This window comes from Rana temporaria, chromosome 6 (genome assembly GCF_905171775.1).
Source record: "Rana temporaria chromosome 6, aRanTem1.1, whole genome shotgun sequence".
Taxonomy (NCBI): Eukaryota; Metazoa; Chordata; class Amphibia; order Anura; family Ranidae; genus Rana; species Rana temporaria.
Window position 1 is genome coordinate 23,022,850 of NC_053494.1, and position 27,331 is coordinate 23,050,180.

Sequence of the window (27,331 nt, forward strand, 5' to 3'; positions counted from 1 at the left end):
GAACCTCCACTTTAAGCAGGCCATACACGGTCGAATTTCGAACAAATTTTCTTTTCAAAATCAGAAAGTTCGTTTTTTTTTGTGATCCGATGACGCCACCATTGATTTTCGGAAATTCGGCCGACCAAACCTTCGTGTTGCCGGGAATATTCGTTTCTCTCCGGGAATATTCTTTTCTTGCACATGCACATTTTTTTTTCTATTACATTTCTCGCACGATTCTCCCATCATTGATCAGAAAATCGTTAGTTTTTCAAAAAATTCTCAAATTTGTTTGCCGCACGAAAATCGGCTGTTGTTGCAGCCCACTAACGGTGCGAAATTTGTACGGAAATTCTTTAAAGCGGGGGTTCTCCCTAAAAAAATGTTTTCTTTCTAGCATCTCATTCAGCATAGTAGCGTGAGCTACAGTATGCCTTTAGATATATTTTTGGCGCCGTACTCACTGTGTAATCGCCTATGAAAGTTTCCGGGGAATGGGCGTTCCTATTCAGAGGGCTCGTGATTGACGGCCGGCTATGGCGCGTCACACTTCACGGAAATAGCCAAAATAGGTGTTTGCTCTTCACGGCGCCTGCGCAGTCAGCTCCGATGTCTGTGCGCAGGCGCCGTATAGCGCCGGGAAGAGCCGAGACCTACTCCGGCTATTTTCGTGAAGCGTGACACGCCATAGCCGGCCGTCATTCACGAGCCCTCTGAATAGGAACGCCCATTCGCCGCGGGGAGTCTGGAATTTTACTACGCGATATAGCAGTGAGTACGGCGCCCAAAAAATATATAAAGGCATACTGTAGCTCGCGCTACTATGCTGAATGAGATGCTAGAAAGTTGTTTTTAGGGTGAAACACAGCTTTAATACGATTTTCTAAAGAAAATTCTTTTGAAATTTGAACCGTGTATGGCCACCTTTACCTGCTCTGTGTAGTGGTTTTGCATAGAACAGTCCTGATCCTCCTCTTCTCAGGTCCCCCGCCGGCTCTCCTGGCCCCTCCCTTCTGGCGAGTGCCCCCACAGCAAGGGACCTACCATGGGGGCATCCTAGCAGGCTCGTTCCAAAACCGCTGCACTGCGTGTCCATTTATACACAGAGCCACGGCTCGACCCTGCCTCATTTCTCTCCTCATTGGCTCACTGGCTGGGATTGACAGCTCCCACTGCTGTCTCAGCCAATGAAGGGGGAGAGCCGAGGCTCTTATGCACATCGCTGGATCGCGTAAGTATTGGCAGGGGGGGCCTGCCAATACATAGAAAAACCTTTAGCTTTTAGAACCTTTTTAACAGACCGCAATGGAGCAAATTAGAATAGTTCATTGTTGGGGTTTACATACTCTTTAAATACTTGTCAGGACCTTTTTTGACAAATAAACCAGTCCAGCAGGAACTGTTCTTTGATCTCCAGTCTTATCAGGCGTATGATCGTTCATCAGGAGGTCAGATAAGAGCTTCCTCCATTAACAATGGCTAGCGTTGTAGTGGAGCAATTGGCGTTTTACCAGGTTTGATGTGATAATTATTAGGATTAAGTGAAACGTATTAGGATAGATGTAGGAAGCACTTACATCCTACTCCTCCATTTCAATGGAATACGTTTGGAACTGTCCACACCTGGCTTGTCGTCTTACGTTCTCACCTGTAAATGTAATCTTTGTTTTCAGATGAAAGTTATGTGTACAATCTTGTCTCTTTCTTTAGGATGGGAGTCACAGCTTTTGGAAACAGGATTTCTGGGAATCTTTCTGTGCCCTGTCTGGACTTTGTCACGAGTGCCGGAACAAACACCCCCATCTGGCATCGTCATCTGGGCATTTCGTTGGCTCATCTTCCGCATCATGCTTGGGGCGGTAAGTGTTTGTATGTGCTCTACCACACCTACCCTTTTGGGTGGCAAATCGCAGTGTGACAAGACTTCCTCGATAACGCTAATGCACACGATCGGAAAATCTGACAAGAAATCCGTGTATTTTCGGCTCAAACTTGTCTTGCATACAAACGGTCACACCAAATTCTGATCGTCAAGAACGCGGTGACGTACAGCACTACGACGAGCCGAGAAAAATTAAAGCAGTGGTTCACCCTAAATAACAAGTTTCTACCATGCCATCCAGCATACTAGCGTGAGCTACAGTATGCCCTTTTTTTTTTTTTTGCGACGTACTCACAGTTTAATCCCGTAGTTACGTTTCAGACTCCCCGCTGGGAATGGGCGTTCCTATGAAGAGGGGAACATGATTGACGGCCGGCTATTGCGCGTCACGCTTCCCGAAAATAGCCGTAGGACTCAGCTCTTCACGGCGCTATACGGCGCCTGCGCTCAGACTAGGAGCTGACTGCGCAGGCGCCGTGAAGAGCCAAGTCCTATTTCGGCTATTTTTGGGAAGCGTGACGCGCCATAGCCGGCCGTCAATCATGGGACCATTTTAATTTTCACCGCGAAAAGTGCTATAAAAATGCACTGATTACTGTGAAAATTACAATTGCAGTTTAGGAGTTGACCACTAGGGGGCGATGTAGGGGTTAAGTGTGACCTCATGTGTGTTTCTAACTGTAGGGGGGCGGGGCTGGACGTGTGACGTCAGTGATCAGCTTTCCCTATAACAGGGAACAGACTATCACTGACGTTGCCACAGTGAAGAACGGGGAAGGTGTGTTTACACTCCTCTCTCTACGTTCTTCAGCTCCGGGGACCGATCGCGGGACACCGGCGGGCGCGGTCGCGGAGCTTCAGACCGGGTTGCGTGCCATTCTGCCGACGTATATCGGCCACTAAACCAGGGGTCTCCAAACTTTCTAAACAAAGGGCCAGTTTACAGCCCTTCAGACTTTGGGGGGGGGGGGGGGGCAGACTAGGGTCATTGGGAGTAGAGAATGTCCAGTGGGAGTAAATGATACCATATCTTTGGTGTCAGTGGGAGGACTAGTGCCCCATCATTGGTGTCAATGGAAAGAATTGATGGTGTCAGTTCGAGGAGTAGTGCCCCATTGTTGTCAGCAACAAGAATTATGCCATATTGGAGTTGGATGGAATAGTTTTCCAAGGGTCGCATAAAGGCACGCAAAGGGCCGCAGTTTGGAGACCCCTGCACTAAACCACTGTGCTGCCTTTTGTCACATTAAAGCGGGAGTTCACCCGAAATTTTTTTTTAATATTAGATTGAGGCTTGTTTTGTGAAGGGGAATCGGGTGTTTTTTTTAAAAACGAAGCAGTACTTACCGTTTTAGAGAGCGATCTTCTCCGCCGCTTCCGGGTATGGTCTTCGGGACTGGGCGTTCCTATTTGATTGACAGGCTTCCGACGGTCGCATACATCACGTCACAAGTAGCCGAAAGAAGCCGAACGTCGGTGCGGCTCTATACGGCGCCTGCGCACCGACGTTCGGCTACTTTCGGAAAATCGTGACGCGAAGGATGCGACCGTCGGAAGCCTGTCAATCAAATAGGAACGCCCAGTCCCGCAGCCCATACCCGGAAGCGGCGGAGAAGATCGCTCTCTAAAACGGTAAGTACTGCTTCAATTTAAGAAAAAACACCCGATTCCCCTTGACAAAACGAGCCTCAATCTAATGTTAAAAATTAAGTTTTTGGGTGAACCTCCACTTTAAGACCCCTTTCACACTGGGGCGCTTTGCAGGTGCTATAAAGCTAAAAATAGCGCCTGCAATGCGCCCTGAAAGAGCCGCTGTTGTCTCTCCGGTGTGAAAACCCAGAGGGCTTTCACACTGGAGCGGTGCACTAGCAGGACGGTAAACAAAAAGGTGTGTATACCGCTCCTGCCCATTGAAATGAACGGGCACCGTGGCTATACCGCCAACCAAACCTTCAGCCAGTTGGAGATTGGTAAATGTGGCTCTCCTTCGCTCTCTTATTGCAGAACCCACAATCAATTATGGACTAATAGTTGTGGCTAAATGACTTTATGGAGAAATTGTCAGCAGAGCAATGCCGGGTTCCCGACATAAGCTATGAGCCTGTGTTGCCCTAAGGATTCTGGGTAATCACCACTATTATCATAAGGACAGTAATTCTAACCTGAACAGTCATGTGACCAACTATTGTGCCAGCACTTGGCATGAGGACAGAGTCCACACTTAGCTGAACATTGAAGCAATCCTTATCAGACGGTATAGTGTGAGGCTTTTAATCCCACATGTTGTATGTACGTGTTTTCCCAAGATAACAGAAGATTACCCTATAAAATAATAAAATGGTAGAATACAGAGGGTTTGTCCCAGGCTGCTTTCTTTGGCTCTGCTGAGGTGCCTTATCTCCCGGAGCTGCTCCGGTATCAGGCCAAGCAGATGTGTAATCCTATAGGCTTTCTTTAGGTGCAAAAGCAAAGGTTGTAAAATGTGGCATTAAAGAGAAGCAGGGCCGCCTCACCATCGCAACACAAACAGAACTCCTATTCCAGAACAAAGACGCCACCAGTCCCCCCCTGGTGACCAACGGCCCATCTACCAAAACCTTCACCCGAGAAAAGACTTAACACTTCCCACTCTGGTTCAACTTCTTCCACATGGAGATCTGCGGCTTAAAGCTGAACTCCAGACAAGCTGCTAAACACACAATCGGAGCTTCCTACTTCCCAAAGGGCTTGTATTTCTCCCCGCCATGTCCATAGATATACAGGGCCCCCCCCCCGCCAGAATGCACAGCCAGCCTGGTGACCTGACTTTTCTCTTCTGTGAAGGAGCAGCAACAGAATTGTGATCTCATGCATTTGTTCACTCTGCTCTCTCCTCTGATCAGCATGTTCCTTGTCAGGACTTGTGCGTTCAACTCACCCAGGGGTGTTTCTAGGGTTAGGAAAGTACAGGGCGACCTCTGATACAGTGGGGAAAGCAGCTCTTTAGGGCAGTAGTAAGTGCCCCTCTGTGATAGTCCGTGCCCCCTTGTGATGGTCAACAATCTGTACCCCGCTTTTATTGGCTATGATTAAAGCGGGAGTTCACCCATACATTTTTTTTCCCCCTTAGATTGAGGCTCATTTTGTCTAGGGGAATCGGCTAGTTGTTTTAAAATCCGAGCAGTACTTACCGTTGTAGAGAGCGATCTTCTCCGCCGCTTCCGGGTATGGATCTTCGGGAGCGGGCGTTCCTTCTTGATTGACAGTCTTCCGAAAGGCTTCCGACGGTCGCATCCATCGCGTCACGAGTAGCCAAAAGAAGCCAAACGTCGGTGCGGCTCTATACTGCGTCTGCGCACCGACGTTCGGCTACTTTCGGAAAATCGTGACGCGATGGATGCGACCGTCGGAAGCCTATCGGAAGACTGTCAATCAAAATAGGAACGCCCAGTCCCGCAGCCCATACCCGGAAGCGGCGGAGAAGATCGCTCTCTAATAAGGTAAGTACTGCTTCGTTTTTAAAAAAACTAGCCGATTCCCCTTCACAAAATGAGCATCAATCTAAGGTTAAAAATAGCAATTTCCGGGTGAACCTCCACTTTAAAGGGTCACTAAAGGATTTTTTTTTTTTTGCCTAAAATTAATGTCTGCAAGGTAGACAGACAGAATAGTGTAATGATTCTGTTAAAAAACGAGTAAATACCTATTACATTCCTTCATCTATATCACCTCCGGCATTCTAGTTTCTGTTCTCTCATTCACTTCCTGGTTTGCATCGCTCGTTCATGTAAGAACTACATTTCCCAGTATGAATTGCGGCACGCCCAGTAATTCACACCTCCTTGAAGTCTCTAACACGTAGAGAGCGTCCTGCCGCACAGATGTAGTTCCCAGGAGGGGGCGAGCACGTCACTGACCACCGCAGTAAACCCTCCCGTCACGGTGGTGAGTAACAATCAGACAAGCAGGAAGTGAACAGAACAGAGAAGAAATAGAGCAACTTCTGAGCAAAAACGAACAATGAGGAAGTGAAAAGAAGAATGTCTGCAGGTGAAGGATGCTTATTATGAAAAAAAAAAATTTCCTTTACAACCTCTTTAAGCACTAATTTATAGTGCGAAATTCGTCAGCTGTTTTACTCTCGTGTAGTGTGTTGTGACTGGTAGTGCATTTTTCCTTTTTTAAATAAAGACAACCAGCAAGGTTTTTTGGAGTGCGGCTGTCCATATTTTCTTTTTCTATTTGCCACTTTTATTGGTGGTTAGTGGGAGCAATGTGTACTCGCCAGTACAGGTTCCACACTGCTTCCTTCCATCTCACAGATCTCTGCTTGTTGAACTGGACCAAAACTATAAAAGCAGTGTCGGGCTGGATAGCCCTCCATTCTGCTTTGCTACCTCCATAGAACTAAGCGTATCACTCTGACGGATGGACTAGATCCTTTAGCACCTTTGCCATACCCAGGGCACTGGGTACAAGACCTAGGGCATGTTCCTCCAATGCTAAGGTTTAGCGATGCCTATGAACTCACCTGAATGTCTTCAAGTATGTCCCTACTTCTTTTAGGGGATTAAAAAGGCAATAATTAAAGAGGAACTACAGTGCCCCCCCCCCCCCAGAATATTAAAAGTCACCAGCTTCAAATACTGTATCTGCTGACTTTCAACATAAGGACACTTATCTGTCCAGGGATCCAACACCATCCTCACTCGAGCCGATTCTTCAATGGGCTTTGGGTCCAAACGCCGGCAGCTAACGAAGGAAAACCGTCTGTGAAGCCTTGCGACTTCACAGCTGGCTTCCTACTGAGCATGTGCGAGCGGTCGGTCTTGCGCCCTGTGAATGGTCACACAGTCCTCTGGGACCTGTAATGTGTCCCAGAAAGTTGCGGGCGAAGAGGGGAGGATGGGGGACTTCTGCTCGGATCACAGCGATCTGGGTGGAAGTGAGTACCTGTCAAAACCAGATCCCCCCCCAAAAAAAGTGCCAAATGCTACAGAGGAGGGGAGGAGAAAGCAAACAAGTGGAACCTCCCCTTTTGGGTGACGTTCCGCTTTAGGTCAAATTCACTTTTTTTAACCATCATTTAAAAATGTATTTAATGTATCAGTGAGCTCCCATGTTTTACAAAATGCCTGTATAGAAATAGTAGAAGGGTGGTTAGTACTCTTGCCCTTCACTACTGTGCTCTTAAATTCCATTTACACTGGTTAGCACTGTCTGCATGGAGTTTGTATACTCTTCCTGTGTTTGTAAGGGTTTCCTCCTACCACCCTAACTGGTATCTGACTTATCTGGTGGTAGACTAGACCTACCAATGTGTCTAGGGTGGCTGGTTGTCTGGCATCTGAATAATCTGCCTGTAAACTAGATTTAATAGTGTGTCTAGAATGGCTGGCACCAATCTAAACACACTGGTAGGTTAACTGGCATTTGACCAATCTAACAGTAGATTAGACTTACCAGTGTGTCTAGGGTGGCTGGTTGTCTGGCACTGACACATCTGGCTGTAGACTAGACCTACCAGTCTGTTGAGGATGGCTGGTTGTCTGGAATATGACTAATTTGGCTGTAGATTAGACCTACCAGTGTGTCTGGAATGGCTGGCACCAATCTACACACGCTGGTAGGTTAACTGCCATCTTACTTCTCTGACTGCAAACTTGACCTACCAATGTGTCTAGGGTGGTTGGTTATCTGGTTGTAAACTAGACCTACCAGTGTCAGAATAATGGTTGGCACCAATGTAGACACATTGGTAGGTTAACTGGAATGTGACTAATCTGGCTGTGGACTAGACCCACCAGTGTGCCTAGGGTGGCTGGTTGTCTGGCATCTGACTAATCTGGCTGTAAACTAGACCTGCCAGTTTGTCTAGAATGGCTGGCACCAATCAACACACATTGGTAGGTTAACTGGCAATTGACTAATTTGGCGGTAGTCTAACCGTACTAGTGTGTCTACGGTGGCTGGTTTCTGGGATTGACTATTCTGGCAGTAGACTAGACTCACCAGTGTGTCTAGAATGGATGGCACCAATCTAGACACATTGGTAGGTTACCTTGCATTTGACTATTCTTGCGGTAATTTACCCATGTGTCTAGGATGGCTTGTTGTCTGGAATCTGACTAATCTGGCTGTAGACTAGACCTACCAGTGTGCCTAGAATTGCTGGCACTAATGTAGACATTGGTCAGTTACCTGGCATTTGAGTAATCTGGCTGAAGATTAGACCTACCAATGTGTCTAGGTTGGCTTGTTGTCTGGAATCTGACTAATCTGGAGGGCCGGCCAACGTATTGCACGTTGGTCACTTTACCTCAGTCTCCCATCTTCCTTCTCCCCACTTTCCTTTTTTATTTTTACCCTGTGTTTGTCTTGTTTTGTCACTTTTTTTGTTTGGTGCTTGCACTTTTAGTGTGGCGAGTAGGGTGCTGGTCCTCGGGCCTGCCTCTGAAAGTCTTGGGAGTTGGTGGACATGGCCTTCTGGCTTAGTTCGCCGGCTCTCATGGGGTCTCCCTTCGGGGGAGCCTCACCGAGGAGGGTTCTGTTTCGGCAGTCCCTCCGAGGATGTTGGGTCCTTGTGGCTTCGGCTGTATGGACCACAGTAACTCTTTTTCCTGTCAGGAGCCTAACGCCCCGGGGAATCAGAGCTGGGTCCTTTTCGGAGGACCATTGACGATGGCACCCGTCGCAGTTTTTTGTGATGTCACTCTTTATGTGTGTGCACATTTTTTTCCTGCACCGGGTGGAGTTTTTGGGTTGTGTTTTGCACGCCACAGGCTTTTAAAAAAAAAAAATCTGACTAATCTGGCTTTAGACTAGACCTACCAGTGTGCCTAGAATTGCTGGCACTAATCTAGACATTGGTCAGTTACCTGGCATTTAACTAATCTGGCTGAAGGTTAGACCTACCAATGTGTCTACTAGGTTGGCTGGCACCTCTCTGGACACACTGGTAAGTGGCACCTGACTAATCTGACTGTAGACTTCAGATCTGAGCAAAAAATGCCCACTTACACTACATAGCCAAAAGTTTGTTGGACATTCTATTGAGACTATTGGCATCAGTATTGATTTGCCCTCCATCCTCTCTCTTTGCAACTATAACAGCTTCTACCTTTTCTACGAAGAGTTTCCACAAGATTCTGGAGGGTTCTTGTGGGACTTTGTGGGCCAGATTCTCGTAGAATCCGCGGCGGCGTAGCGTAAGCCATGTACACTACGCCGCCGCAAATTACTGGAGCAAGTGCCGTATTCTCCAAGCACTTGCTCCGTAATTTGCGGCGGCGTAGTGTAAATGGCCCGGCGTAAGGCCGCGTAATTCAAAGGGGGCGGCTTGTATTTAAATTAAGCGCGCCCCCGTGCCGATCGAACAGCGCATGCGCCGGGCTTAAAAATAGCCCAGTGCGCATGCTCCAGCTCACGACGGAAAATGTCAATGATGCCGACGTGAGCGTCATTGACGTAAAGTCCTATTCGCGAACGACTTAGGAAAACGACGTAGACGACGGAAAAAGACGACGCTGACCCGACGCCATACTTAACATGGCATACGACGGACCTTTGTAAACTTGCCACTCGTATAGCAGGGGCAAGTTTACGCTTACGGAAACGTCGTAAATTCACTGCGTCGTCCGCGCGTACGTTCGGGAATCTCGCGTAAATAGCTAATTTGCATAGACGACGGGGAAAACGACGAGGCGACACCTAGCGGCGGGAAAAAAAATTGCATTTAAGATCTGACAGCGTAAGAGCCTTACACCTGTCAGATCTAATGGATATCTATGCGTAACTGATTCTAAGAATCAGTCGCATAGATAAATGGCGTTGCGCCGTCGTAAGCCCTTTGAGAATCTGGGCCTGTGTGTTTTTGAGGTCAGGTGCTGAATAGGCTATAGACATACAGCTATTCCTTGGTCTGACCATACACATACAGGTCTGGTCGGCGTTTTGTTAGAGGTCTTTAGGCACTTTTTCGGTGAGCATCTAATGACCCGCCTCCATAAAAACTATTTATTTTTAATGTATCTTCCCATTCACATAAAAAGAAGATGTTGAGGTTCTCAGATGATGTGGGTTGAAGGTCACCTCCTGTCGTTGACCTCTGTAAATCGCAGAGGTCCTATTTTCTGGAGGTCCACCTTTTCCTTGTCACTGGATATGAGTCTTCAGTGACAGGTTTGAAGGGATGACGTTGATCAGGGAAGGGATGGGAAGAGCATTAGCTGGCTGTGTAATCCCTACGATTAGGAGCCTGTGATTGATGGCTCTAATGTCACCGTGAGCCCAAACACTTGCATGTTTCCTTCTCGCACAGGATAATGATCCTGACAGGCGCTATAAAGCACGGCTGATGCGTGAAAGCAAAGTTTCCTTCCAGGCACATGTGCACCTGTTTGGGAGGGGGGGGGGGACGTTTTATGATTTGTGTCCTGAGCCAGCTGAGGCCTGACACATGTACACACAACCCGCCTCTCTTTCCAGGCCAGGCTGACCCTCTGTCCAAATTACACTGTAGCTTAAATTATTATACGGGAGGGGCAAAGGGGGGGCTCCCTTTTTTCCTGAACACTACGGATAAAACGTGTTTGCAAAAGTTGCTTTATGTTATTGTAAACCTTTCAGTAACTTACCGTATATACTCGAGTATAAGCCGAGTTTTTCAGCACTTTTTTGGTGCTGAAAATGCCCCCCTTGGCTTATACTAGAGTCACCTTTTTGCGCCTGATCTCCCAGACTTTGGGGACCCGGTACTGGCTGGCCGTAGGTCCCCTGGACCCGGAACTTGGCACACATGTAGCCCCACTCTTCCTCTACAAGTGTGCAAAGGTTGTTGTCCTACGGCTGGGGAGCACCGATTTTTCAAAGCCAGGCACCCCTTCCATAGACTCCCATGTTAAATGGTAATTTTTGTGCTGTGATCTCAGTGAGGGGTATTTGATACCTGGAAGTGATATACTGACACATTAGTGGGCATGCACTTAAATCTGTGTTAAACCCAAAATCAAAAAATGTAATATATTGCAGCTTACCAATCATTTGATGTGGTGGCTGCATTAGTTTTCTTTTTGTTGCCCCCCCCCTCTCTGTTTTCACCTGGTGATCTGACCAGTAGCATGCCTCCTGTATTAGAGTGCCTTCACTCTGAATGAAAGCACATGGGCACCTTTGGACAGTCAAAAGGTGTATATGTACTAGCAGGTTTCGATACCCTAACAAATTGAAGCCAAACTCCAGCTCACACTTTTTAGGCAGTTACAGCAAACTGATTTATTTTTTTCATCTGGAATAAAAGTTTACATAAATAAATAAAAACTGATCATTGTAAGCACCTCTGTCAATGGTAAATGGTTTGTATGGGATGTGGAGGGGCACTATAGTACAGGCGTGTAGAACATAGGGTACAGGGTTCGGAGGCGCACTATGGTACAGGAGTGTAGAACATAGGGTACAGGATGGGGAGTGTAGTATACGGGGTACATGATGGGGAGTGTAGTATACAGGGTATGGGTGTAGTATACAGGGTATGAGTGTAGTATACAGGGTATGAGTGTAGTATACAGGGTTTGGGTGTAGTCTACATAGTATGGGTGTAGTATACAGGGCATGGTGTATTATACAGGGTATGGGTGTAGTATACAGGGTATGAGTGTAGTATACAGGGTATGGGTGTAGTATACAGGGTATGGCTGTATTATACATGGTATGGGTGTAGTATACAGGGTTTGGGTGTAGTCTACATAGTATGGGTGTAGTATACAGGGCATGGTGTATTATACAGGGTATGGGTGTAGTATACAGGGTATGGGTGTAGTATACAGGGTATGGGTGTAGTATACAGGGTATGGGTGTAGTATACAGGGTATGGGTGTAGTATACAAGGTATGGGTGTATTATACAGGGTATGGGTGTAGTATACAGGGTATGGGTGTAGTATACAAGGTATGGGTGTATTATACAGGGTATGGGTGTAGTATACAGGGTATGGTGTATTATACAGGGTATGGGTGTAGTCTATGGGTGTAGTATACAGGGTATGGTGTATTATACAGGGTATGGGTGTAGTCTACATAGTATGGTGTAGTATACAAGGTATGGGTGTAGTATACAGGGTATGAGTGTAGTATACATAGTATGGGTGTAGTATACAGGGTATGGGTGTAGTATACATAGTATGGGTGTAGTATACAAGGTATGGGTGTAGTATACATGGTATGGATGTAGTATACATGGTATGGGTGTAGTATACAGGGTATGGGTGTAGTATACATGGTATGGGTGTAGTATACAGGGTATGGGTGCAGTATACATAGTATGGGTGTAGTATGGCTGTAGTATACATGGTATGGATGTAGTATACATAGTATGGCTGTATTATACATGGTATGGGTGTAGTATACAGGGTATGGGTGTAGTATACAGGGTATGGTGTATTATACAGGGTATGGGTGTAGTCTATGGGTGTAGTATACAGGGTATGGTGTATTATACAGGGTATGGGTGTAGTCTACATAGTATGGGTGTAGTCTACATAGTATGGGTGTAGTCTACATAGTATGGTGTAGTATACAAAGTATGGGTGTAGTATACAGGGTATGGGTGTAGTATACATAGTATGGGTGTAGTATACAAGGTATGGGTGTAGTATACAGGGTATGGGTGTAGTATACATAGTATGGGTGTAGTATGGCTGTAGTATACATGGTATGGATGTAGTATACATAGTATGGCTGTAGTATACATAGTATGGGTGTAGTATACATGGTATGGGTGTAGTATACAAGGTATGGGTGTAGTATACAGGGTATGGGTGTAGTATACATAGTATGGGTATAGTATGGGTGTAGTATACAGGGTATGGGTGAAGTATACATAGTATGGGTATAGTATGGGTGTAGTATACATAGTATGGGTATAGTATGGGTGTAGTATACATGGTATGGGTGTAGTATACATGGTATGGGTGTAGTATACAAGGTATGGGTGTAGTATACAGGGTATGGGTGTAGTATACATAGTATGGGTATAGTATGGGTGTAGTATACATGGTATGGGTGTAGTATACATAGTATGGGTATAGTATGGGTGTAGTATACATAGTATGGGTATAGTATGGGTGTAGTATACATGGTATGGGTGTAGTATACATAGTATGGGTATAGTATGGGTGTAGTATACATAGTATGGGTATAGTATGGGTGTAGTATACATGGTATGGGTGTAGTATACAAGGTATGGGTGTAGTATACAAGGTATGGGTGTAGTATACAAGGTATGGGTGTAGTATACATGGTATGGGTGTAGTATACAAGGTATGGGTGTAGTATACAGGGTATGGGTGTAGTATACATAGTATGGGTATAGTATGGGTGTAGTATACATGGTATGGGTGTAGTATACATAGTATGGGTATAGTATGGGTGTAGTATACATAGTATGGGTATAGTATGGGTGTAGTATACATGGTATGGGTGTAGTATACAAGGTATGGGTGTAGTATACAAGGTATGGGTGTAGTATACAAGGTATGGGTGTAGTATACATAGTATGGGTATAGTATGGGTGTAGTATACAGGGTATGGGTGTAGTATACATAGAATGGGTATAGTATGGTTGTAGTATATACATAGTATGGTTGTAGTATATATAGTATGGGTATAGTATGGGTGTAGTATATACATAGTATGGTTGTAGTATATATAGTATGGGTATAGTATGGTTGTAGTACAGGCCCCGACAAGTCTCTCTCAGCAGTGTTTGAGTGACAGCGGCAGACCTGGAAGCAGGTTGATAAATGTCAGGAAATGGAGGGAAAGGGGTGAGTTATGAGGACGGGTGTTTTTTCAGGCTGACAGGCAGTTTAACCCTCGCACATCTGAGTTCTTTTCTTTTACAATATTTCTTTATTTAGGAAAAGACAATACAAAACATTAGCATTCTCCGTTAACCAACATCATCTTTCTTGTGTTATAACGTCTGGGTGCTGGAAGCTTCCATTGTTTGCTGAATGACATTTATTTATTTTTTTATTGTGAAAGAGCAATGAAGTCTAACAATAGGATAGAAACCACACTATAAAATCAGCCGTGGCTTAGAACTGTCTCTCCATTGGAGCCAAGTCCCATGTCGCTCCTCATCCTCAGCTGTGTCTGATTTATATTTGCTGTACACACTTGTAGAAATTGAAGCATTATGTAACTTTCATACATAGTGGTGATATGGGGAGGATGTTGGGGGACGGGATGGAGGACTCCCGGGACCCCAATTCTGCACCCGGCTAGGGGACTCAATTCTTCCTGGGCCCTTCAAAACCAACTGACCAGCAGTAACAGAAAAAAAATTGGTTAAAGGAGAAAAATGTAATACATTCTAAGGCCCGGATTCACAAAGCAATTGCGCCAACGTATCTCGAGATACGCCGCGTAAGTGCAAATATGCGCCGTCGTATCTGTGCGCCGTGCCCACAAAACTAAGATACGCCTGAAAATAGGCTTCATCCGACCGACGTAACTTGCCTACGCCGGCGTAGAGTGGGCGCATATTTACGCTGGACGTATTTGGCGCTCCCAGTGATTTTCTATTCACATATGCAAATGAGGGAGATACGCCGATTCACGTCCGTCCGACACAGTGCGCGTAAAGTCATACGTCCGGCGCAAAGTTATGCCCCATAAAGGAGGTGTAACTCAGCAGCATCCATGCAAAGGGAACACAAGCCGACGTATTTTACGTCGTTTACGTAGGACGTGAATATGACTAGGCGTAGGTTACGATCACGCCGTAGGCAGTGATCCGACGTATCTTAGGCAGTTCTTCCAACGTGATTGTAAACATGCACACTGAGATGCGCCCACGGGACGGCGCATGCGCAGTTGGCGATCCGTATCTGTCTGGCGCTCGGCCCATCATTTGCATGGGGGTCACGCCTCATTTGCATGGCTCACGCCCACTTACGCCGACTTGCGCCTTGGAAACACAGCGCAGATTTGGAAGCACTGGCTTTGTAAATTCAGTGCTTGCCTCTCTGCGCTGCGTCGGCGTAGCGTAAAGGATATACGCTACGGCGGCATAAATATGCGCCAGTGTCTGTGAATCCGCGCCTAATTGTTTATGTGGACTTTTTAAGTAATTTCTGATGTCATTAATTTTACTTGCTGTTTTTATTTTTCTTCTTTTTTTTATAAGGCTGGGTTCACATGAATTGGATGCATTTTTGACCACATCTAATTCACATAAAGTGAATGTGACCGGCTTTCAGTGGAGCGGGTTCACACATGTCTGGGGCGGCAGCATTGCGTTTTTGAAAAGGGTGGTGCTGTGCGTTTTTTGGGTCCGGTTCAGGTGTGAATTCAGGCAAAAATTTGCACCTGAACCAGTGAATAGAAACGCACCAAACTCCGGACGGAAAACCGAAGCCAGACATATGTGAACCCAGCCTAATGGTATTATACGGGTTTGTGGATCGTACCGCTGATAGATTTCTGTATATCCACCAATTCAGGCTGACCGGAAAACAGCGGAGATAAAACACTGTATACTGTACACTGATACTAAACACACACCCACTGCTTAATTTACATTGTCCCTTCTATTTCTGTATGTGGATGATGGCACTGTAATTATAAAAAAAACAACAACAAAAAAAACATCTAAGTACCGTTTTCCTAATCCATATATACTGTACAGCTGTCACATGACCCAGCTCTTTCCCAGCCTGCCTGCAGAGAAATAAAGGCAGGAGGATCTCTCACGGTGGTCACATGTTCAAAATGAAAAAAAAAAAAAAGCTTTTGGAATATAGAGAAAAAAATAAAATAATAAACTGTTTTAAATTGTCATAAATATATATTTGAAATCAAATCTTTATTATCTTTTGGCAATAACATGGTGTGGAAACCATGGGAAAGCGAATAACGTCATAAGTGGAACCTCGGATTGCGAGTAACGCGGTTAACGAGCATTTCGCAATACAAGCACTGTATTTTAAAATATCCTAACTCGGCTTGTGAGTGTTGTCTCGCAACACGAGCAGGATTCAGGCCAAAGCGGTGTGCAGTACCACGTTTGGCCTGAGATGGGGGGGAGGGCGCCGGAGCGGAAATTCCAAGGAAAGGCCCGAGGACAGCTCGGCTGACCTCGGAAACGGAGTCTCAGGAACGGAGTCTTGCCGAGGTCATCCGAGGTGTCCTCGTGCCTTTCCAGCCATTTCCAAGGCTGTCTGGCGCCCCCCCACTGGCCACATGCGGTTTTGCATGCCATTGAAGTCGATGCTGAACAAATTATTTTCGTTTCCATTGACTTCAATGGGGAAACTCGCTTTGATATGTGAGTACTTTGGATTACAAGCATTCTCCTGGAACGGATTATGCTCGTAATCCAAGGGCCCACTGTATATGGCTTGCCTAAGGGAAAGTTATAGCTTGTTTTTTTTGTTCTGTTTTTTCCATCTGTGTCCCATTAGGGAGATTTTCCTTCACTTCCTGTCAGATAGCCACAACAGGAAGTGAGTGGAAATTCCTCCAAAGTGAGGGGATCCCTGGTTGCCACCAGACCTAGCATTACCATGGGACATTTTCCCCACTATTATGGGGGACAACCCAAAATTTGGGATTTCCCTTTACTTTCACTTTCAAAAATGTTGGTAAACATAACAAGTACAATGAATCTCCCGGCCTCACTCTTGTGTGGGGGGGTTATGCGGCCTGCATTTGCATGGTTATAGCAGCTTAGAAATCATGGGGCCCGTTCAGTCTACCTGACGGGGGCCCCCATCCCCGAATTACAACAATTCCTTTTTTTTTATATTAGGTTTCAATTTTTTTTTTTTTTTATACAATTGGAATAATTATTTATATTGGGCCAGATTCTCCTAGTTTTCCCGCGGCCATAGCGTAAGCCTTTTACACTACGCCGCCCCAACTTACTGGAGCAAGTGCCATATTCCTCAAGCACTTGCTCCGTAGTTTGCGGCTGCGTAGTGTAAAAGGCCCGGCGTATCCCCGCGTATTTCTAAGGGGGCGGCTTATATTTAAATTAAGCGCGCCCCCGTTCCGATCGAACTGCGCATGCGCCGGGCTAAAAATGGCCCAGTGCGCATGCTCCAGTTCTCGGCGGAAAACGTCAATGACGCCGACGTGTGCGTCATTGACGTAAAGTCGTATTCAAGAACGACTTACAAAAACGACATACCCGACGGGAAAAGACGATGCGGACCCGACGCCATACTTAACATGGCATACGTGGGACCGGCGTAAGGTTACCCCTCATATAGCAGGGGTAACCTTACGCTTACGCAAACAACGTAAGCGACAGATACGCAACGCGATTTCGTTCGGGAATCGGCATATCAGGCTAATTTGCATAAACAAATGAGATCTGAACGTAAACGCCACCTAGCGGCCGGCGGCGAATTACATTTAAGATCCGACAGTGTAAGTGACTTACACCTGTCGGATCTACAGCGTATCTATGCGAAAATTATTCTAGGAATCACTCGCATAGATACGCGGGTCAAAAAAGAAAAATACGACGGAGTTTCCTGAGATACACCGTCGTAACTCTTCTGAGAATATGGCCCATAATTATTATTTTTTTTTATTATTTTTTTTTTACAACACTGGGAGGGTTGGATGAAATATCAGGGGTCTAAATAGATCCCTAACATCTCACCTTTGAGACAGAGAAAGGAATTGATGAGACAGATTCTTCAATTCCTTGCTCAGCAGTCTCAGTTTCATTGAAGATGAATGGACAGGGGACAGAGGCTCCTGTTCATTCATAAACTGAAGCATAGCAGACAGTTTACTATGCTCAGTTATGAATGGACACAGGAGTGATCTGTACCAATCGCTCACTGTCTCTAATTTAGAAAAAGAAGAGGGCAGTAAATGACATATTTACCGGCCCCTAATCCCCACCCCCCCTACTCTCCATCCGCTGTGCTTCCACAACAGCCAGTGGGAGAGGTAAACCGGCAGTGCTGTGGGGGGGATAAGGGGGACACAGAAGGGAATCAGATGTGGGCAGCACACAGAGAGGCATGAATGCAGCGGGACGGGATGACAATTATAAAACAATGCACTGTGTCTCTCCCCCCCCCCCCAACAGCTAAAAGCCGGTGATCTGACGATCTGGTTCTGGCTATCAAGATGGTTCCTGTAAGGACTGCGCAGGCACAATCCTTGCCAACGGAAATCTCCGAACCTCGGCCGGCATCCAGGGCGACGTGGAATTTGAGGAAAGTGGCCAGTCGGCCTCACGTCCTCGCTTCGCTTGGACGGCTCGCTCGGCCTCCTGGCTCTTTTTTTAACATCTTCCAATCCACGGGGATGTTAAGGAATGAGCCTGGATGCGGGCCGAGGTTCGGAGATTTCCGTCGGCAAGGATTGCGCCTGCGCAGTCCTTACAGGAACCATCTCGATAGGGGAACCTAAACGACAAGTCACCGGCAGCAGGGAGAGGGGGACAAACCGGCTTTCAGCTGCTGGAGGGAGAGACACAGACACAGTGCATTGTTCTGTAAGTGTCCTCCCTTCCTGCCGCACTGATACCCCTGCTGCCTAGGCCCCCATGTGTGCCCGGGCTCCCTACAGGAGGCCTGGTGTTACCCCCCTATTGGCGGCCATGCAGCAGGCCATTCGTTTGAATAAGTTGCTGTACCTGTGGGAAACGCAGAGAAATAGTCCCCAACACTTTTTGAAAACAGAATCACACGAAACCAGCAAAATGTAGCTTTGCGCATGTGAAAATGCACCACGTTTTCCAATACATGAGGGTGCCGTAAAGAATTAAAGAGCACCACGTTTTTTTTCTGCAGGTCAGGAACACGATTATGCACGCGTTCTCACCCTGCACAAGTGTAAACTTAGCCTAACAGGGGCACAGGCGGCAATAAAAACCTGACAGGTGCTCTAATCCCTCCAAAAAAAAAAAAAAGCTTTGGCCTTTAGTTCTACTTTTTTTTTTTTTCTCAAAAAAGGATGTTTATTGAATAGAATAATCATGCATGGTTACAAATATTGCATCAGTTTCATTTCTCAGTCTCTGTATTACATCCATACATAAGCGTAAAATAATAAAATAACAAAAAGAACAATCCACACATAAACTTCTGGAATGCTACCTTCTCTGCCCACTAGACCAACTCATTATACATAAAAGGCAGTGTATGAGTATCATCAAGCTCCCGCATTCCTGGACCTACTCCATTATTACTCCATTGTGCTGTACCCTGCCCTCTCCCTCCCCTGCAGAGTGCCCCAGATCCAGTCTTAAGTCCTTGCCCCTGACCTCTTACTTTAGTTCTACTTTAATAGGCTTGCATTGAGCATCAGTAGCCGTAGATCACAATCACTGTGCAGCACTACTAAGTAGAAAGCAGAGCCTGCATGTGTAAAGAGAAAATGCCCCCCCCCCCCCCCCCATTGTTCAGGCCCCTTTCAGACGAACGTCTGTTTTGCCGCAGCTAAAAGCATGTTTATGTTTTGCTGGAATTCAAGACTCCAGACACAGCGATTAGCTGCATTTGTACAGTGCTTTTAGCTGCGGTTGCGTTTAGCCGCGGCGCGATATTGAACTTGGATCCCTGCCAATACCAATCACTGCGTTTGGCATGAATCTTGAGGGGGAACTCTACGCCAAATTTCAAATAAAAAACCGGCATGGGTTCCCCCTACAGGAGCATACCAGGCCCTTGGATCTGCTATGGATTTTAAGGAGACACCCCGTACGCCGAAAAAACGGCATGGGGGTCCCCCAAAATCCACACCAGACCCAAATCCGAGCAGCAGCCCGGCCGGTGAGGAAAGGGGTGGGGACGAGCGGGCACCCCCCCTCCTTAACCGTGCCAGGCCGCATGCCCTCAACATGGTGGGGGGCAGGGGGGCGCCCTGTGGCCCTCCCACCCCATAGCACCTGTCCCCATGTTGATGAGGACAGGGCCTCTTCCCGACAACCCTGGCCGTTGGTTGTCGGTGTCTGCGGGAGGGGAGCTTATCGGAATCCGGGAGCCTCCTTTAAGAAGGGGGCCCCCAGATGCCGGCCCCCCACCCTAGGTGAATGAATATGGGGTATGAAAATTTAAAAAAACACACTTCACAGGGTTTTTAAAGTAATTTATTAGTCCCCCCCGCTCTTCTTTAACTCTTTTACGAGGGGGGGCCTGCTTCTTCGATGTCTTCTGCGGGGAGGGGGGGGGGGGGTTGCCGGTCTTCACCGCCGTCTGGTTCTTCCGCTGGGGGGGCGCTTTCTTCTTTAGCTCTTTTACAGCGGCCCCCCTCCCAGGCTTCTTTGACGTCTTCGGCGGGGGGGGAGGGGATGTGCCGCTCTTCATCGCCGTCTGGTTCTCTTCCGCCGTCTTCGGCGGGGGGTGCCCGGGCTTTTGTCGCCTTCTGCCTTCTTCTTCTTCGATGTTGGCACGTCGCTTCCTCCCGCTGTAATGCCATGTGCACGGCTCGCACCGATTTATATAGGCCTCTTATGACGTCACAGTCCCATCATGCTCCGGGTGCACGGAGCATGATGAGTGAGTGAGTGAGAGAGAGCAACACATGCGAACTGAATCGCCTCTGGGCGCTGTATCCATTTCATGGGTAAGGAAGCCCTTGACCTCAGAAGAGATGGGTTTTAATCTTTCTCCTGAAGGCCAAGTGGTCCGACTCCAGTCGGATGGTGGTTGGTAGTGCATTCCATGATGGGACTGTGACGTCATAAGAGGCCTATATAAATCGGTGCGAGCCGCGCACATGGCATTACAGCCTTCTAGCTGCGGTAAAATCCGCAGCTAAAAGCACCATTCTATCCGTCCGTGTGAAAGGGGCCTCATAAAAAATATCAAACTTTAAATAGATTATTTATTTTATATTAACAATAATTTATGCCGAGCAGCCCACAATGACATAAATAAATTGCATTAAAAAAAAGTAAAGAAATGGTTTCCCTCGAGCCGCCTGGCAGTGTAAGGGTGAAGCTTCAACAGAGATTTTTTATTTTATTTTTTTCCCTCTTCTTACCGTAACCAACTCAGAAGAGGCCGAAACATAACAGGATGTGATGGTAAACCTCAGACCACAGTTTAAATCTTATCTGTAACTGGCAGCGGGTCCCGGCCTCACTGCCCATCTCATTGGCTCACGGCTCATCTGATTTCCTTGCGGTTTATTTGCTGTGGTCGCGCTCTCCCTGGCTTTCTTGTGATTCAGCCAAAGGCATTATGTTTTGCACAACTGTCTCTTTCTGTTATTATTCACAAAGTATTTCCTCTTTTTTTTTTAAAACTCCACTTTGTTATTAAGATTCCATTGCATTTTTCTGTTTCATTGGAAGTAAGTGGGCAGGAATGGCGTTTGAATTGGACCTATTACTAAAATCCATAGGGCACATGAATCAGTAGGGCACATGGCATGACAGCACGTTATTATTTCTTAATAAAAAAAATAAACTGTTTACTTGGCATAAATAAGAAAAATGCTGCACACTCAGCGGATCAGAAGACTGGCTAACATGGACATGCAGGAGCATTGTGGGTATTTCACATTATTAGAGACTGCAGTAGCTTTAACCACTTCAATACCGGGCTTTAAAACCCACCTCCATACCGGTCCTATTCTGGCACTTCTCTCCTACATGTACAAATCATCATTCTTTTGCTAGAAAATTACTCAGAACCCCCAAACATTATATATGTTTTTTTTTAGCAGACACCCTAGGGAATAAAATGGCGGTCATTGCAACTTTTTATCTTGCACGGTATTTGCGCAATCATTTTTCAAACGCCTTTTTTTTTTGTAAAAGAATGGTTTCATGAATTAAAAAATAACAAAACAGTAAAGTTAGCCCAATTTTTTTGTATAATATGAAAGATGATGTTACGCCGAGTAATTAGATACCTAACATGTCACGCTTTAAAATTGCGCAAACTCATGGAATGGAGCCAAACTTCGTTACTTAAAAATCTCCATAGGCGACGCTTTAAAATTTGTACAGGTTACCAGTTTAGAGTTACAGAGGAGGTCTAGTGCTAGAATTGTACACATGCTGTAACGCACGCGGCGATACCTCACGTGTGGTTTGAACGACGTTTACATACGTGGGTGGGACTTGCGTGCGTGTTCGCTTCTGGGCGCGAGCTACCGGGGACAGGGCGTTTTAATTTTTTATTTATTTATTTATTTTTTATTTTACTTATTTATTTATTTTTTACGCTTTTTTTTTTTTTTTTGATCGCTTTTATTCCTATTACAAAGAATGTAAACATCCCTTGTAATAGGAATTAGTGTGACAGGTCCCCTTTAAGGAAAGATGCGGGGTCAATAAGACCCGACATCTCGCCTCCAGGCTGCAAAGAATGAGATCGTGAAAAAAAATTCACAGATCTCATTCTTACTAGCCGCAATTGCGGTTTGTTTACTTGCGGGTACCCGGGCGTGACGTCATCACATCGCGCCCGGGCCTCCGACAGTCATAGAGATGACTGGTGACCATCTGGTCACCAGTCATCTCTATGCTGCACATCCAGTGGACGGGGATCATCTCTCTGGGCCCCCGATGGGACGGGAGAGCCCGGAGAAGCACCGGATGGCGGCGGGAGGGGGGGGGGGGGGTTCGCTATGATAACCGGATAACCGCCGCTATGATCGTTCTTATGGTGCGCAGGATCGCCGCCGGAAGAAAATGATATCTGAATGATTCCTCTAGATGCAGGCATCATTCAGATATCACCGCACAAAATATAGGACGTCATATGACGTCCACCCAGGATAACAGATCCCCTTTTAATGGCGGCGATCTACAATTTTTATCGTAACTGCGATATTGTGGCGGACACATCGGACACTTTTGACACTATTTTGGGACCATTCATATTTATACAGCGATCAGAGCTATCAAAATGCACTGATTACTGTGTAAATGTGACTGGAAGGGAAGGGGTTAACACTAGGGGGGCGAGGAAGGGGTTAAATGTGTATCCTAGGGAGTGATTCTAACTGTGGGGGGAGGGGACTCACTATAATAAATATCCCCAAAAAATATATAAAAAAAAAATGTTTTCCTCAGTTTAGGCCGATACGTATTCTTCTACATATTTTTGGTAAAAAAAAATCGCAATAAGCGTTTATTGATTGGTTTGCGCAAATAGGGGATAGCGTTTACAAAATATGGGATAGTTTTATGGCATTTTTATTAATAATTTTTTTTACGCTACTAATGGCGGCGATCATCGATTTTTTTCGTGACTGCGACATTATGGCGGACACATCGGACAATTTTGACACATTTTTGGAACCATTGTCATTTTCACAGCGAAAAGTGCTATAAAAATGCATTGTTTACTGTGAAAATGACAATGACAATGACAGTGAAGGGGTTAACCACTAGGGGGCGATGTAGGGGTTAAGTGTGACCTCATGTGTGTTTCTTACTGTAGGGGGGCGGGGCTGGACGTGTGATATCACTGATCGTCGTTCCCTATGACAGGGAACAGACGATCAGTGACATTGCCACAGAGAAGAACGGGGAAGGTTTGTTTACACTCACCTCTCCCCGTTCTTCAGCTCCCGGGACCGATCGCGGGACACCGGCGGCGATCAGGTCCCGCAGGGGCGGTCACGGAGCTCGCGACCCATGGCTGGGTTCTTAAAGGGGACGTACATATACGCCCTCGTGCCCAGCCGTGCCATTCTGTCAACGTATATCGTCGTGCGGCGGTCCTTAAGTGGTTAAAGCTGTATTAAGCACAAAACCAAAAATTTAATGTATTGCAGCTTACCAATCATTAGGTGGTGTCTGCATTAGTTTTCCTTTTTTTAGGCTTTTTTTCCTGGTGATCTGGTCCAAAACACACCTGTATTAGAGAAGTGCCCCCACTCTGGATGAAGAAGCAACAGACACCTTTGGACAGTATTACTGTTAATCTGGGGAGGAGGAAAGTGTTAGATGTACTAGCAGATTCAAATACATCAATACAATGAAACCAAACTCCAGCTCACACTTTTTAGGCAGTTACAGAATTATTTTTATTTTTTTGGATAGAGGTTTTAATTATAATAATAAATAAAAGCTGATTATTGTAAGCACCCCTGTCAGTGTCTAAGCCCTCTAACTGCAACATCTGCAGTCGTAACATTATGCAGTATGTGGGATGCCACTCCCCCGACCTGACCAGTGTACAGTGTTAAGTGGTCTCAGGCAGCACTACTCTACTAACCACGCCCCCCTGACATGTTTCGCCTCCGCCCACTAGGGCTTAGTCATAGAGGCGCAACATCTGCAGTAGTAACAATATGGAGTATCTGGGATGCCGCTCTCCCGATCTGACCAGTGTGCAGTGTTAAATGGCCTTAGCCAGCACTACCCCACTAACCACGCCCCCCTGACATGTTTCGCCTCTGCCTACCGGGGCTTAGTCATAGAGGTACAACATCTGCAGTAATAATATGCAGCCTCTGGGATGCTGCTTTTCCCAACCTGACCAGTGTTAAGTGGCCTCAGCCAGCACTACCCCACTAACCCCACCCCCCTGACGTGTTTCGCCTACGCCCTCCGGGGCTTAGTCATAGAGGTACAACATCTGCAGTAATAACAATATGCAGTATCTGGGATGCTGCTCCCCCAGCCATACCAGTGTACAGGGTTAGGTGGCCTCAGCCAGCACTACCCCGCTAACAACACCCCCCCCCCCTAAGGGGTTTTGCCTCCGAGGGTTAAGTCATAGAGGTGCAACATCTGCAGGACAGACTTACTGGCTGGATCACCATGTAAAAATAAAAGAAGCCTAAAAAAGAGACTTTAATGCAGCCATCATATCAAGAATTGGTAAGCTGCGGTATAATAAATGTTTGCCTTTGGGTTAATATCACTTTAATTGTGCATTTTTAAATTGTTAACTGGATAAGAAAACCCAAGTCTATCACATTGAGCCTCTCATACTGCTGTCTGGAGGAAGACGAGACCCTCGGGGGTGCTGCATTCTGTGTCATGGGGGGGTGGAAGGAATCCTTCCTGAGCCTGCAAAGGTTCTCAGATCTTTCCTCAATTACATAAAAAAAAGACTTCAGATGTCCGCAGTTGTAAAAGAAAATCACACAAGACTTTTTATTTACTTACTGCTCTGAACTTCCATAATGTTTTCTTGTGGCAACTCTATGAAATGTTTTCTCATGTCCAGGTAAATAAAGGTAAAAAATGTTTTCTCCTAAATAGCTTCCTTTACCTTAGTGCAGTCCTCCTTCACTTACCTCATCCTTCCATTTTGCTTTTAAATGTCCTTATTTCTTCTGAGAAATCCTCACTTCCTGTTCTTCTGTCTGTAACTCCACACAGTAATGCAAGGCTTTCTCCCTGGTGTGGAGTGTCGTGCTCGCCCCCCTCCCTTGGACTACAGGAGAGTCAGGACACCCACTAACACACAGCTCCCGCGACCCAGTCCAAAGTGACCGCAGGACCCGCGGACCCGATCGCCGCTGGAGTCCCGCGATCGGTCCCCAGAGCTGAAGAACGGGGGGGAGCCGTTCTTCACTGTGGCGCTGTCATTGATCGTGTGTTCCCTGATATAGGGAAAGGCGATCAATGACGTCACATCTACTGATACGCCGGCGTAACTGTTTCTGAATCTGGCCAAATGACTTAGTCTAAAGCTCTTTATTCTATGAGAGGCATTAGCACATTTGGGAAGGTCCTCGGTGTTGTCGGTATTCTGAATTAAAGACATACAGACTGGAAGCGGTAGGGATAAAAGTTGACCGCACTCCAACGATGTACCGGATAAAAGATTGTTTCTTGAAATCTTCACAATAAAAACTACATAGATCACAACTCCAACATACAGACAGAGAACAGTTAACGTGTTGGTCAACCATTGACTCCTCAGTCTGATGCCCTGGTCATGAATTGGACCCTCTGGGGTAGATTCACGTAGAACAGCGTTTCTTTGTGCGGGCGTAACGTATCCTATTCACGTTACGCCTCCGCAACTTTTACAGGCAAGTGCCGTATTCTTAAAAGAAAGTTGCGGCGGCGTAGTGTAAAAAGGCCGATGTAAGCGCGCATCGCGGCGATCGTTGTTGCAGGGTGTCAGTCTGACACCCCGCAACACCGATCTCTGTTAAGAGTCTCTCACTCCACAGTGCCCATCCATGCCCAGTGCCCACCTATGAGTGCCCATCTGTGCCACCCATAAGTATCCATCAGTGCCACCCAAATGTGCTGCCCATGAGTGCCCATCTGTGCCACCTATGAGTGCCCAGTGCCGCCCATGAGTGCCCAGTGCCGCCTATGTGTGCCCATCAGTGCCGCCTATGTGTGCCCATCAGTGCCGCCTATGAGTGCCCATCAGTGCCGCATACCAGCGCCGCCAATCAGTGCCACCTCATCTGTGCCCATCAGTACTACCTCATCGATGTCCATCAGTGCCATCTCATCGGTGCCCATCAGTGCCGCCATATCAGTGCCCGTAATTGAAAGAAAAAACTTACTTATTTACAAAAAAATTAACAGAAAAAAATAAAAACGTATTTTTTTTTCTAAATTTTCAGTCTTTTTTTAGTTGTTGTGCAAAGAAAAAAAAATCGCAGAGGTGATCAAATACCACTAAAAGAAAGCTCTATTTGTGGGGAAAAAAGGACACCAATTTTGTTTGGGTACAGTGTAGCATGACCGCGCAATTGCCATTCAAAGTGCCACAGTGCTGAAAGCTGAAAATTGGCTTGGGCGGGAAGCTGCGTAAGTGCCCCCCGGTATGGAAGTGGTTAAGGACCAGCAATAGCCCTTCGTCAATGTAGAAATCACCCAACTGTCCTCAATATTATTTTTCCACACCCGAGAAACGCCCGAAGACTCGTCTCCACCAGGCAAGAGTGAATGTGTGTATCATCAGAAGGTTGTCTATTTTTTGTCTCCAAGGAAGTAGATTTGTGGAATTTTGTTTAGACATCTTGACAAACAATTGTGTTCCTCTCCGATCCCTCCAAAACTCAGTACCAGGTTTGTATGATCGCAAATCATTGGAGCTGTCACTGAAAGCTCTCTATTCCATGTGTTGTCTTTGGCAGCAGTCGTTTGGCAATAAACTTGAGCACCTCCTGTCACTTTTAAAATAGCAGTGCCTAGTTTCCCTTTGAAGAGATTTAAGCTAACACTAAGGTATTATTTGTGCATGAAGAACCTGCTCTTATGGCCCATGTTGGTGACATTGTGGGGTGACATGCCCCACATGAAACAAGAAACAAAATTCTCAAGTCAAGATCTGCCTTTCTGTTGATTGGGTAAGACACTGCATCCTTTATTGGAGGATAACCTGATGTGCTAACCTCCTAACTGAGACATTCACAATGGAGGCAGTGGTTAGGTTGGAGGACCTCTATGCCCTTTGATGCTCCGTAAACACGATCGGATTTTCCATCGGATGGGTTTTCCGACTGAATTCCACTCAAGCTTGGCTTACATACACAGTAATGCGAGGCTTTCTCCCTGGTGTGGAGTGTCGTGCTC

General features: G+C 46.3%; 1 protein-coding gene across 1 annotated transcript in view; it reads left to right on the forward strand.

Moving 5' to 3' along the window:
- Positions 1-27,331, forward strand: part of LMF1 (lipase maturation factor 1) — a 395,063-nt gene that overhangs the window by 107,414 nt on the left and 260,318 nt on the right. Inside the window, exon 4 of the mRNA XM_040356447.1 lies at positions 1,693-1,841. Within this exon, the coding sequence (XP_040212381.1) occupies positions 1,693-1,841 (149 nt within the window). The remainder of the gene's footprint in view (positions 1-1,692; positions 1,842-27,331) is intronic.